Genomic DNA, 14,706 nt, shown 5'->3' on the forward strand with positions numbered 1-14,706 from the left:
GGATTTAAATAGGGTTGGAGGAACTGGTTGGATTGACTTCTGTTTTTTTTTTTTTTTTTAAGTTTTAGTTTTTCTCTGGTTTGTTTCAGATTTTTCTGGGAGATGCATTTTCTCTTCCTCTAAATTTTCTTCCTATTAATGAGTTTATTTTGCTATCCAAAAAAAAAAGGAAAAAAAGAAATGGCTAGTAAATCTTCCACTGATACAGGGCATACCTAACTCTATCCCACAATTCCAAACAGCTTATACCCAACCTCCAAGAGAAGTTGCAGTGCAAAAGGAGATGAGAAGCTGTCTCAGAGTTCTTGAAACAGAGCACATAAACATCAGGAGAAAGAGCCTTCAAAGGTCTTGATTTTCAACAAGTTGTCAGTAAATTTATTTTATTAAGCATAACCAAGTGAAAGCATTAATTTTTGAGGGATCCTTAGCCTTCCATATTATATGAAAGAGTGGAAAAGAAGAATTAGAACAGATCAAGAATTCAAAAAAAGATTTGCAAGAATATGCTCCCAACTGATCCAAGGACCAAGAGCGAACATCCCTCCCTGACGAAAGATTAGTTCTGTTCAATGAAGATTACAAAGAAGACAACTCCTCCATCTCCCTATGATTAAGAGGTCTCCTAAAATGGAGATTTTAGGAAACCGAAGGACTACTCAAATCCTCAACAAAACAAGATATGGCTTTATTTTGCTCAGCGCTCAATTCGAAAGAGACGAGGAAAAGAAGTGGATAGAACTACATTACCCAGCCAAGGGTCTTTCCAGAAGCAGATACATGACCCTCTCGACCACAAGTTTAGTGTGAGGGTCTTCACCAAGTTGGTCACTAGTCCAAGCTTTAAAACCATGCAAAAAACACATTGTTATCCCAAATCAGATCTCATATGACCCCAAATCCAGGTATTCCTCTCTTTACAAATAACCCAAATAACAGCTAAAATAGAACCCCTCCACAAAATCCTTAGGGGGTGCTTGATATAACTGTAAAAATTTATGAAAACGAAAACTAAAAACCAAAAACAGAAACTAAAAATTGAAACAAGCAACTTGTTTGGTTAATATTTTTAACATGATGACCATAATCTTTTGTTTAGAAGAATTTTGGGTATTCTTAATGTTTTAGAGAGAGTTTATCAGCTTAAAATTAATATGGGGAAAAGTGGTTTAGCAGCACCATGTGTCCCCGATGAGAGGATTAGAGTTTCAGCAGCAGATGTGGGGTGTGGTTCGTTGGAATGGCCCCTAACTTGTTTAGGGGTTCCACTGGGTGGGAATCCTAAAGGGGCAGATTTGGAATCTTGTAGTGGAGAGGATTGCGAAGAGATTAGATAGGTGGAAGGGTGCCTTTTTCTCTTTTGACAGTAGAGTTACGCTTATCCAGGCTTGTCTCTCTAGTATCCTTTTGTGTTTTTATTTGTTGTTAGAATTCCTGTGGGAGTTACAAGCAAGCTTGAGAGAATTATGAGGGATTTTTTGGGGTCTGGTCTGGGGGATCGTGGGGACCATTTAGTAAACTGGGCAGAGGTTAGTAAGTCTAAAAAGGAAAGGGGCAGTTGGTCTTGGTAACTTCGTGTCTAAAAACACTGCTCTTTTAGCTAAATGGTTGTGATGCTTCCCCTTGGAAGATAATTCTCTATTGCATTGAGTTATTCACAGTAAGTTTGGGCTGGATGAGAAGGGGTGGGATACAAATGCTAGCTTGAGATGTTCTTTGGGGAGTCCATGGAGATTTTTTTTCTTAAATTTACTCTATTTTTACCCCTCACACTAAATTTGTAGTGAGGAGGGGATCGTGGATTCGTTTTTGAAAGACTCGGGGCTCGGGAAAGATTCTTTTCCATTTATTTTCTGTTTCTTTTAGATTATGCTCTGAGCCAAACAAAGTTATTTCTTTCTTTGTGGATAATGGGAGGGGTTTTCCAGTCTCTTAGAATCTTCATTTCAAGAGACCTTTGAGTGATGGGGAGATGGTGGAGTTGTCTTCTTCGTTGTCTGTATTGACAGAGTAGAAAAGGAGGAAGCTCTGTGAATAATGTTCTTAGAATGCTGAACAACATTTTTTTTCTTTATAGGTCCAGAGATAATAACACCAAACAGCACCAAGGGGGTGCCAACCCAAGTACAACAAATCATTTACTTGAAAAAAAAAAAAAAAAAGCCACAGCAGCTTGATCTTTCACAGCACTATCTCCTTGGAACAAAAGAAAAAAAAAGGAAAACAAATATCAAAAATATCTATTTAACCACCTATTTATCATCTTTGAAGGGGAGCTTAGGCGCAATGGTAGAGTTGTCATTGTGTTACTTGGAGGTCATGTGTTTGAGGCATGGAAACAGCCTTTTGCAAAAATGCAAGGTAAGGCTGCGTACTATAGACCCATCGTGGTGCGCTTTTTCCCCAAACTCCACATACACAGGAGCTTTGTGCACCAAGCTGCCCCTAACCACCTATTTATGATTTTTATAATAGATATTCCCTTATGGGCTTTCGTATTTTTCAGCATATTTTGTTCCTACATTGTTTTTGAAGCACTTTAAAATCATTTTGCAAGATTTTATGTATTTTCATGCATATGCATATGTTGTTGGACCTTAGTCCTCTCCCACTTTCACATAGTTATGCAACTATGCATGCATATGTTATCATGTCTAAATGTTGTATTGATGTTCTTTCCATTTGGCGCTTGTATCATATTTCAAGTTGACTAGTTCATGCCAGTTTTAAATTTTATGCAATTATTAAAGAACATGTTGATATTCACCTTTTTTATTCTTATCCAAAGAAAAAAAAAATTGTTTTTTGTTTTTTGTATTTTGTTTCCTCTGACTTGAATTATGATAGCTTCGCGAATACATAGTCCTGAATTGCTATTTCATAATGCCCTTGATGTTGATTGTTCTGTAAGTACCTCGTATTTACCATTGCTTATTTTGTTCGGCACTTCTTAGTGGTCTCATTCGTTACGTGGCATTTTTGGTGAAACTAATCAAAGCGAGCTAGCAGCTTTCACATCATATGCTTTGGCTTTCCCTAATAGCTTTCTCGCGCTCGTCGACACATACGATGTAAGTAAAAACTTATGTAATCGACACAGTTGTTCATTTACTGTTGATAAGACTCTTCTACCTTATCAATACTCTTATTGATATTCCTGGCTGTTGTGTTCTGTTTTCCACTGGTTTTGCATCAGAACCTGACATTGCTGTTCCTGCGGCTGATTCTAATATTTTGTGGCTTCCTATTCTATGTGACTGTTAACTATATAGTTTGGTAGGATTGGGTGCATTCAAGCTGGTTAAACCCTGGTGTGCATAGCATAAATAACCAGTCAAGTTGATCTGTGAAAAGGTCAAACTGCAGCTGCTTAAGAATCTGTGTTTTCTATTGCGTTACTTGTGTAGTTGGCATCATTCACTTTTGGTGATTTCCTTAAAATGTTTTGTGCTCTTCATACTACTAAGCCAACTGTGAGGACGAAACCACATTTTTCACTTAGTTATGCAGCTGCTTCCAAAAGAGAAAACTCATTATATTATGATTGTTATGCTTCTCTCAAATTTGAATTTTTCATGTCAATCTTGCTATCACACTAGGAACAAATAAATTATCAAATTATGTATAATTTATGTCCATACTAGGTTAAGTATTTTTTTCAATGTGTGACATATGTTGCTTTTTTTCAAGCCAGGTTATCTTTCACTACTAGTTCGCTCTCATCATTTTATTACATCTAATATTGAGTTGTTTGTAATGAGTATTTTTACAAACATCGAACTGACATCTATTTTACCAGGTTATGAGGAGTGGCATTCCAAATTTTTGTGCAGTTGCTTTAGCACTCAGTGATTTGGGGTAAGTCTGATGTGTTTATACGCATCTGTTGTCCTCTTCAATTGATAGGACAGTTTCCATTTATGTGACAATAGGCCTCTGTATGATTAGTACTCTCTCTCTCTCATGATGTTATTGCATTTGCCTATTTAAATGACCGTTTATGTTGTTCATAACATGTGGTACCATGTAAAGTGTTTAAACTGTTTGGTTTGGAATTTCAGACTGCTAGCAAGTAGCATGCCTATTATTGTTGTTGTTATCATTATTTCATTATTGTGGCAGTTACTGTTATTATCATTGTGATTGCCATTGTTATTTTTGTTATTGTTACTATTATTTTTAATTCTTGTTGATGTTGTTATCAAACTATAATAATTACTGTTGTATTTTGTTGTTGGCATAAATTTGATCCCATACAAAGTAGCCAACCAATGTTCCTTAAATTTCAGGGCTTTCCTACTAGCAAAATATTTTCAAAATGGAATTTCCAACTTATAGCAATCATATCTAACCTTTTAGAAATTCGTATAATTGAAGTTTGCCTTGCCTTATCAAAGCTCTGCTTGAGATTTGTGTGAACAAAAGAGTAAAATGTGATGGGATGACTGCTAAGGAAAAAAACATCAGGGATGACTGAGCAAGTCAAGCTCCTCCAACTCCTCACCCTCCATAACACCCCCAGCCCACCCCCTCCGTCAGAAACAATAAACAAGTAAAAAGAAATTGAGGAAAACCACCAAAAGAAGCTGATGAAATTTATTTGAGAGGAGAGGATGGGGAAAGGAGATCTTCCAAAGGGAACAAAAAAAAACCAAAGCGCACACACACACACTAAAGCATTCAGTGACTTTGCATTTTGTCTTCTGCAGGTACAAAGCGTTAGGCATTCGATTGGACTCTGGTGACCTAGCATATTTGTCTTGTGAAGCTCGTAAATTCTTTTGCACAATTGAGAAAGAATTTGGAGTGCCTGGTTTTGGAAAGATGATTATTACTGCTAGCAATGACCTCAATGAGGAAACTTTAGATGCTTTGAACAAGCAGGTAATCTTTCTACGACAAAGGTTCTTTGAGAATTGAGACTGTTATGTGTGCACATTGTTTCATATTTTGGACCAGAAATGCCAAGGAAGTAAAACTGCAAAGTTCTTCAAACACTAAAAAATGTGTATATTTTCTATAGAAAGTAAAAATATGTCACTATAAGATAGAAGAGTTTCTCTTGCTATGATGAATTGTTGTCTGACATAATAGGCCTGCTGATGTTATCTGCCATATGGCGCATGTGATTGTTATTGTGGTTAATTGTTTGACGGTTCTCTTGCTATTTTAAAGAAAAATGATAACCTAATTGATACAGACGTGCACACAACTCATGTAACGACCCTCGACTCCTATTCAAGAATTCAAATCCTCAAAACCATAGCCAACCCTAATGGCTTTAGAATGCTTATAAATATATTAGAGAACTTTCCAAAGATTTAAGGACACACACTTGCTTAAACTAGGTGATGCAGGCCAGAAACACACACAAAAATAGAAAGAAAAATAATGTCAAAATTGGTGGGGTTTTTACCAAAGAAAAGATAATCCAGGATGTCACTCAAATTGGGGTGGCAACATCACTAATCACAAATGCCACTCAACAACCAAGCCAAACACTTGATTTGATTAGGTAGAAAACAATCACACCAAGCAGGAATACTTGCAAAAATGAATTTATGGAACAAAAGAGTACTACTAAATTTATTCACTTAATCTCAATTTATACAAAATATGACTCTTGGACTCCACATAGTAAAATCTAGTTTTAATACAAGTCTCTAGATAGCCCATGTATAGTTCCAAGACACTAGTTACTTAAAAACAACTTAAATACCGGCAATAAACATTAAATGACTCAAATAAATCAACCCACTTTAATTCAAGACACACTGATTGAATTTATTTATTTCTATGAAAGTTTTTATGCTCCTGCATCATTCTCCCCTGCTTGAAAAAAATTCAGCTTAGTTCTTGAAGTCAAATCTTCCCAAAGTGATTCATCCGACTCCTTGAATTCGTGAGATGAAATTCAAGCATCTTCTGAACTTGGTTTACCATTGAAATGAACCAATTATTGAATATAAGTTCCATGCCTAGTTGTAGTACTCATCGCATCCAATTCATCTATCATTTCCAACGTAGAACTTGTGAGTTTTGCTTCAAAGTCATGTAGCTTCATTGTTATTCTATCTGCATCACCATAGAATGGATATAAATCACTCACATTAAATACAGGACTGATTGATAAGCCATCTGGAAGTTCCAAACAACAGGCATTTGGCCCAAGCTTCTTATGTGTTCGGCAAGGTTTGAACTTTTATTGCTTGAGCTTGTTTATGTTCCAGCAAGGAACCTCTGTTTGTGAAGATAAAGCGTGACGAAATCACCCTCTTCAAACTCCTTATTCTTCTATGAACATCAGTGCTTGATTATTGAATTGAAAAGCTTGTTTCAAATGCTCATGAACCTGTTCATGAACAGTTTTGATGTAGGGATATAGAATAAATTCCGCCCCAATGATGTAACCTTCCCAGTGTCTCAAAGCTTGGACTACCACATATGACTCTTTATCATGAGTTGAATATTTCAGCTCATGAGTTTTTCGCTGAAATAGGCAATTGGTCTCCCTCCCCGCATAAGAACAGCACTATGCCTGCATTAGAAGCATCACACTCCACTTGGAAAATGATGAGACAAGAGAGTAACAGAGAAGAAGAGATTAATGGAGAGATTGGAGGATGAAAAAGAAAAGAAGAAGATGGAAGAAACAGAGAGATTAATAGCTGAACAGAGACTGCTGCAAGTAGAGGATTCAACAACAGAATTTAGAAATCAGAGAGTTGAGAAAATTATGGGAGAGAATTAAGAGAAGAATAAGAAGAGAAGGAGAAGAGAAACAGACAAGAAGAAGAGGGCAGACTGCTGCTGGGCAGCGGGGAATTATGGACAGAACAGGAGATCAGAAACAGAGAAGAAAGAGAAGAAGAGAAGGTAGAAGAGGAGAAGAGTGAGGGAGAATGGGTGAACTGAAATGGAAGAATGGAGATCGAAGTTGAGCTCTGATATCAAATGATGCAGGGGCAGCATCAAGGTTCTGCAGCCATTGAGAAATTAGAAGAGAAGGGAAAGGGAGGACAGAGGAGATACCAGGGGGGAAACTCACGCTCACTTCAATTCAAATTCATCAACAACTGCCTACATCATGGTTTTCACACACTATTTATAGGAAAGCCTCTAAACATATGAAATTACACACATACCCTTAAAACTACATTACATTACAAACATACCCCTAGAATACACAATTACTACAAACAAGCTCCCAACGTAAATAATCCTAATACAAGCAAACTACACACATATACTTAAACAACTAAATAACTTTCACATTTGGGTTTCGTACCCAATAATCCATTCACCCTAATCTTTGACATAGGCCTCCTAATTGGGTTGAAATGTTCCATCCAAATAGCCGCTTCCCGTCCTACATCAGATTCTCTAACTACTCCTTTGGAGAGCAAATCTTCTCAACTTTGCAAGTCAGCATGTTATTTAGGAGGCATTCTATAGGAGGCATGATAGGAGAGGTAGCACCTGGAATGAAGTCAATTCAATGCTGAATATCTGAGAGGAGGCAAGCCAGCTGGAAGTTCTTCAGGAGCTAAGCCTTCAAATCAGTCTAGTAAGCTTTTTTCACTTCCTAGGAACTTCGTGGACATTATTCTAACTGTCTCACAACAGCCACCAAAGCATAAGTTGTCATTCCTTCCTTGCAAGAGACTTAAATTCTTTGGAACTGATCGAGCTAATTCTGCTTTCGGGTTGCACATTAGTTGTGGCTGGCTTCAAGGGCTGCAAAACAAATTTCACTCAATTCTTGACAAGAGAATAACTTCTTCCTCCCATTATGTTGAATATTGCGATCAAATCTCCATGGTCTACCAAGAAGTAGATGATATGTTTCCATGGGAAGAACATCAAAGTAAATTCCATCTTCATACTTTCCAACTGAGAATTTAACTTTGCATATCTGAGTTAGTAGAATTTCTTCTCCTCTCCTGAACCATGACTCCTTGTAAGGTTTAGGATGCCAAACAAATGCAAGCTTCAACTTGTCCACCATAATCTTTGAACCATATTTTTATATATTACCTGAATCAATCATGAGAACACACTTCTTCCCATAACAAAAGCAATTGATCCAAAAGATATTGTTTAACCATTGATCATCCTCCTGAACAGCCATGACAGAATGGATACCAAGATTTCAGCATCAAAATTTGTTCCACAACTTTCTTCTTCAATTTCATCTTCAGGTTCCTCATCATAGATAGGCTCGTACTCTTCTTCACGCTCCTCTTGTGCAAAATTAACTTTAGCCTTCTTCTTAGGACATTCATAGGAATGATGATCTGAAACGCTTGGCATTTGAAGACGGGGCAGCTTTGCCTTGCTCTTTGTTTCCTCCACCAATGTGTGGGTATCGGCACTCCAATGCTATTCCTTTCTTTCCTTGTTTTACTACCTTCTCTTTTTCAGCCATAGAGCTTTCTCAGTTTCTGAAAAAACCCAATTTGTTCTTCTCTTCAGCTTTGAGTGCCAATGGATTGTCTCCTCCAGAGAATGAATCAAATGTTTCAATAATTCAAACTTTAGACTAAAATGCAGCCCACTAGAATATCTTGCCACAAGTTGGTCATCTCTTTCATTCAAACTTACAGTACTCATTAGCTTATGAAATTGCTCAGTATAATTAGCAACTGATTGATCACTACATTGGAGTAACTGATGAAACTTGCAATAAAGAATTTGAGGATAATCCGAAGGGAGAAACTTTTCATATGCTTCAACTTCATTTCGGTCCATGTACTGAACTTGGACTCCCCTTCTGTCCCTGCTTCTTTGATAGTCTAGCCACCAAATTAAAGCATGACTCTTCAATTTAGTTGCCACGTACTGAACCTTTCATGCGTTGGTAAGATTTTTCCACTCAAAAAAATGCTTCTAAAGAAGCAGCCCGGTCACAATACCCATTAGGATCAAGTTTGCCTTCAAAACCTGGCACATTAACTTGAACACTTCTGTCCGTTCCTTTGGGAGTCCTCACCAATTCATCTAAGAGACAACAATCACCAACTACTGGTTCTGACTTTGCAACAGAACTGGAAGAATTCATCTCACATCTCCTTCTTCACTCGCACTATCAGAATTGCTCCTGCAACTTCTAGCAAGAGAACCCAGAATCCTTTGAAGAAGATATGCTAACATTTGCTGCATAACCTCATGAGAATGCTGTAATTCATCCATTTTAGCTTGCGAATTGACTTCTTCAACGTTTCTTCTTTGCTTGGGAGGCATCAAGTATAGTTCAATCCAAGAAATTGAACTGGAATCAACATGACAGAGCACAACCTGCTCTGATACGATTTGATGCAAGCCAAAAACACACAAAAAAGAAAAAGACCAGTAGAGTTTCGAACAAAGAAAAGATAAACTGAGATGTCACTCAACTAGGGGTGACAAATGCCACTGAACTAAGCCATACATTTTATTTTATAAGGAGGAAAATACTCACTCCAAGCAAGAATCCTTGCAAAATCAAAAAAGTGCTATTGGATTTATTCACTTGATTGAATTTATATAGAATAGAAGATTAATGGAAAATTTTAGGAAAAAAAAGAGGGACTTGAATATGGTTTTTATTGACCTAAAGAAAACCTATGTTAGTGCCTAGGGAAGTTCTTTGGTCAGTTTTAGAAAATAAGGGAGTTTGCAATAGATATATTGAGGTCATTAAGGATACATATGATAGAGTAATGACGAGCGTTAAGATTGTAGGAAGGGAGCCTAGAGAATTCCCAATCACAATCAGTGTATATTGAGGTTCTACTTTGAGCCCATATCTTTTTGATTTAGTGATTGATGAACTCATAAGAATATCCAAAATGAGATCTCTTGGTGTATGCTGTTTGCAGATGATATTATTTTCATGATTGATGAAAGTAGGAGTGGAATGGGATCTAATTGGAACTATGAAGAATCACTTTAGTGACCAAAATTTTTAGGATGAGTAGAAATAAGGAAAAAATATATGAAATGTAGTTTTAGTGATTTGAGGAGTATTGGAGATTAGGTTAAACTTGATAATCAAGAAATTAGTCGTAGTAGTAGATTTAGATATCTTGAATCTATTATGCAAGTGAAGGAGATATTGAAGAGGATGTAATACATAGAGTTAAAGCACGATAGGTAAAATGGAGGAGTGTGTTAGGCGTGCTGTGTGATTGTAGAATACCCCTAAAATTGAAATGACAGTTCTATAAGTTAGCTATAAGACCAGTCATGCTTTATGGATCAAAATGTTGGACAACTAAGAAACGTGTACCCAACTAAAAGTTGCTGAATTGTGAATGTTAAGGTGGATGAGTGGTATAACATTAAAAGATAAATTAAGGAACATATTCGTAATAAACTAGGCATAGTGCCAGTCAAAGACAAGATAAGAGAGGGGAGGCTTAGATGGTTGGGCATTTAAAATGCAGGCCAAGAAGTACACGTGTGAGAAGGAGTGAGTTGAGAATTGTTTCTGGTATTAAAAGGGGTAGGGTAGACTTAAAATAACCTGGAATGAGGTAGTGAGAAAGGACTTAGTAGCTGTTAAACTAGCGGAGGAAAATGCCCTTGATCGGCTGAATTGGCGGAAAAGGATTCATGTAGCCAACTCGACCTAGTGGGATGTAAGGCTTGCTGCTGCTGCTGTTGTTTTTATCTGAATTTATACAGAATATGACTTTTAATACCCCACATAAAAAAAGCGAATTTTATGTATAGTTCTACTAGTTACTGGAAAACAACTTAAATGCCAGCAATAAACATTAAATGCCTCAAATAAATTCAAACCACATTAATTCAAGACTCTTTAATTGAATTTATTTATAGCTATGAAAGTTGCTCTATGCTTCTGCATCACTAAGTGGAATAAAAATGAATCAAGTGAATTAAAATTAATTTCTTTTCCTAAATGAGGCATATGGCTTCTGGGTTTGCCCCACTTTTCCGCAGGGGACTATCTCTCCTGCTATCATTGGTGGTGTTCCAATGATCTAAACTTTGTTACTCTGAGGATCAGACTTTTTTGGACTTTGCCAAGCTGTTCAAGGTTGGCATGGACACTTACTTCTGTTTGTTTGGTTTTTAATGTAGTCATGAGCAGCTATATCTGAGAGACGCTATAATCTCTATTGAAAATTGGAATGCTGTAACAGAATGAAATGTGGTTAATTGCCTGATGATGCTCAAGACTTTTAACTTCCTTTGAAAATATTGCAGGATTAGGTTTTTTCTCATGTCCTAAATATTTGAAAACCATTTCAAAAGAATTTCTCATAAGAATGAAATTTACCTCCAACTCTAAAATGGCTTTCTTAATTTGCATCGACTGCATCAAATTATTGACTTTTTTGGACTCTGCCAAGTTGTTCAAGGTTGGCATAGGCAGCTACTTCTGTTGTTTGGTTACAAATGTAGTTGTGAGCAGCTATATTTGAGACATGCCATAATCTTTGTTGGAAACTGGAATGCTGTAACAGAGAAAAAAAATATGGTTAATTGCCTGATGATGCAAAAAATTTTAACTTCCCTTGGAAACATTGCAGGATTAGGCTTTTCTCAAGTCCAGATATATTTGAAAGCCATTTCAGAATAAGTTCTCATAAGAATGCAATTTATCTCCACCTCTCAAATGCATTGCATAATTTGCATTGGCTCTCTCATTCTCTCTCTACCTCAAGTGTTATATGCATATGGATTATGGACAAAGAATTACTAAGTTTCTCCATGTCCCTTTCATGGCGTTAACTATGGTCTAGTGCATCTATATCTTCTTCAATTTGATTTTTGCCAGCTAGTAGCACAAAGCTTATACTCTGTGTGCCTGCTTTTATTACATATAGTTCAATAATCTACAGAAAGCTATGCGAAAATCAGCAGTTCCAGCTAAAGTTGTTTCTTTCTCGCTGTATCTTTCCTCTCTCATGCGAAACAACTTCCACTCTCTCTCTCACGAATCTCCGTATGGCTTCTAATATAGCTGGAGATGTCAAAGCTCTCATTTTAGATTGAAGGGAAAACCTTCAATTTGAGATTAGACAAGGTGAGAGATAACCAGTTTCTGTTCGTGCTCAAGAAAAATCCATCTTGGACTAGATGGATTAAACTTCCAAAAGAGGACCGTCCAGATTTTGTTAGGTTGGGTGGGGGTTCTCAAAGGTCCGAATGGGTAATATGCTGTATTAGATGTCGATTAAGTGGACTAGGGTGGGGAAGTTTTTGGAGTTGCGGATGGGATGGAAAGGTTATATTTTCTGTGTTTATTCCTGGTGGCTCAAAGGGGCTGGCTGGTGTAGCTTTGCGAGCAAGTTCTGCTAACTAGCCAAAGAGTTTGGGTTTCAATCACAAGGCGCAGGTGTGGGGAGTCCTTCTGTGCCCAGATCGTTGAGTTGAGTGGTGTTGATGGAGAAGGCTGTGAAAGCAAGCTTCAACAAGGAAAGCAGGTTGCTGCAAATAGGATAGATGAGATGTGCATCTGATGTGGGGCTGAGCTCAGGCCGAAGATTGCAGGGGAGCTGACGCCAGAAGATCTCCAGTTAAAGATGCACATTTATATTGCTCAGGCAGTCAGGCTCGCTGAAACTGCAATGGTGGCTAGGGTTTCAGATGAGGTTGCAGCTCCAGTTGATGAGATGTGCATCTGATGTGGGGCTGAGCTCAGGCCGAAGATTGCAGGGGAGCTGACGCCAGAAGATCTCCAGTTAAAGATGCACATTTATATTGCTCAGGCAGTCAGGCTCGCTGAAACTGCAATGGTGGCTAGGGTTTCAGATGAGGTTGCAGCTCCAGTTGAGGCCGCTAGGGTTACGGTAGGGGAAGAGCAGGATAAAGATTCTGGGCTGGGCCAATTTGTTATTGTATTGGACCTTAATGGAAAAAGGAGGGGCTTCATTTTTAGATAAAAATGGGCTTATAAATCGAACAGGCCCAGTGTATTGGGGGCCCTATTTCGGATGCCCATCCTAGGGGAAAGGGTGATCAGGCCAATCATAATGGGCAAGCCCAAGATGCCTAATATGCAGGTGGACAATATAAGGAAAAAGGATTTTCACCCATCTGTAAATGAAGGTCAAAATCTCCCTCCAGTTCCCCGAGATTCATGTGGAACAGATCATATTGTGGAGCAAGTTCTGGAAGCTGGCAGCTCAAGTTTGGAAAAGTCCCTTGACGAAAAAAACGAAATAACTAAAAGTGCTAAAAGTAGTTAAAGGTTCTGGATTTGCAGAAGGGGCAAGAGGATGCTGCAGCATAGGTTTACAAAGGTGATGGTGTCATGTGCAGGATATCTGCTGCCTCGGACCTTCAGGCAGAGGGATCTACGGGTCCCCAAGGTTTATACTCATCAGAAGATTGTGCAGATGGGTGTGGAAATAAAAATATTGTCCAAAGAAAAGAAAAGAAAAGAAAAGGCACTCTAGTGACGTAGTGAAAGATTTTAATGAGGAGTTTAAAAAGAGAGTTATTGTGGAAGATAAAAATGCAAAGAAGATGGGCAATTCTTGTGATGGGGTTAGCAAAGGGAAGAATGTAATGAAATTGGGGGGTTTAAAAGATAATGAAAATGGTCTTAGTGAGTTTGATTGTGGTGGGGGTTTACTTTTGGATGAAATCAGTGAACAATATGGATATGTTTCTGATTCTAGTGACGTCCTAGGGGACTTATCATATGTACATCAATCCCCTCTGGAAGGATTGGAGGGGGTCTCTATATTTGAAAATGGAAGTTTGGTTAATGGTCAACAGCACAAAGACGGTATTTTACCAACACCAATGGAGGAGATTTCAAGGAAGGATTTAGAAATTCAAGATCTCATGTATGAATTGGATTTAAAGTTTTGTGTGGGTGAATAAAGTGTGTTTTGATGGGTGTAAAAAACAGAGCTAAAAAAGGTTCAAAGGGAGTTAGCTAGAAGTGCTCAATGAGTTATGAAGGAAAAGGATTGAAGAATGGGTTCCTTGTTTAATTGTTATTTTTTATTTTTTTCATTTTATTTTATTTTATGGGTTCGACTTCTTATCCTCTTTCGTTTAACTTATCTTTATCTAATATACCCTTTTTTATTATCAATTCACACACACTAACATATTTCAATATTGTTGACTGAATAGTTGGACTTAATGACACATTGGTGATATATCACAGCATAAATATTTAGATGCAGCTAAGTTGAATAATAAACGGTAGAAAATAATAAATTTTTTTAAAAGAAAAAGGGAGGACAAGAATATATTAGGGAAAGTTGTGTCTGTAAAACGTAAGTTTACGAGGCTTCTTCAAGAAGTTCTCACATATAGGATGACGCTCTCTAGTGGTGGTTGTCTCAATTGATACGAACCATGTTTGGTGTGTATAAGTTTGTGAAACTCATGTTCTCTTTGGATCCAAAATTGCCAAGAGCCTTGACCCTCACAAAGCTCCTTGATATTTTTTTGTTGTGCTCCTTGTGTTCCATATGACACAATCATCACATCATGTATAAGCCATAACTGAAAATTTGAATTTTGACAACTATTCAGTTTGATACACCTTGTAGTCATTTCCTTTGGCAATGCCCTCCATTCCTTTCCATGCTTATTGAGTTCTAAGAATATAAAATATCATTTCTATCAGCCCTTCCATGATTCAGTTGATATGATGCTTAAATCATTGAATATGGGGAATTGGACTGCTGGATGGCGGAACAAAGAATGTTTATGCTTGATTTTTTATTT

General features: G+C 37.5%; 1 protein-coding gene across 1 annotated transcript in view; it reads left to right on the top strand.

Moving 5' to 3' along the window:
• Positions 1 to 14,706, top strand: part of LOC131144368 (nicotinate phosphoribosyltransferase 2-like) — a 28,547-nt gene that overhangs the window by 9,125 nt on the left and 4,716 nt on the right. The window contains exons 8-10 of the mRNA XM_058092976.1: positions 2,955 to 3,071; positions 3,800 to 3,858; positions 4,710 to 4,884. Coding sequence (XP_057948959.1) covers positions 2,955 to 3,071; positions 3,800 to 3,858; positions 4,710 to 4,884 — 351 coding nt within the window. The remainder of the gene's footprint in view (positions 1 to 2,954; positions 3,072 to 3,799; positions 3,859 to 4,709; positions 4,885 to 14,706) is intronic.

The sequence above is a fragment of the Malania oleifera genome, chromosome 1, assembly GCF_029873635.1.
Source record: "Malania oleifera isolate guangnan ecotype guangnan chromosome 1, ASM2987363v1, whole genome shotgun sequence".
NCBI classification, from domain to species: Eukaryota; Viridiplantae; Streptophyta; class Magnoliopsida; order Santalales; family Ximeniaceae; genus Malania; species Malania oleifera.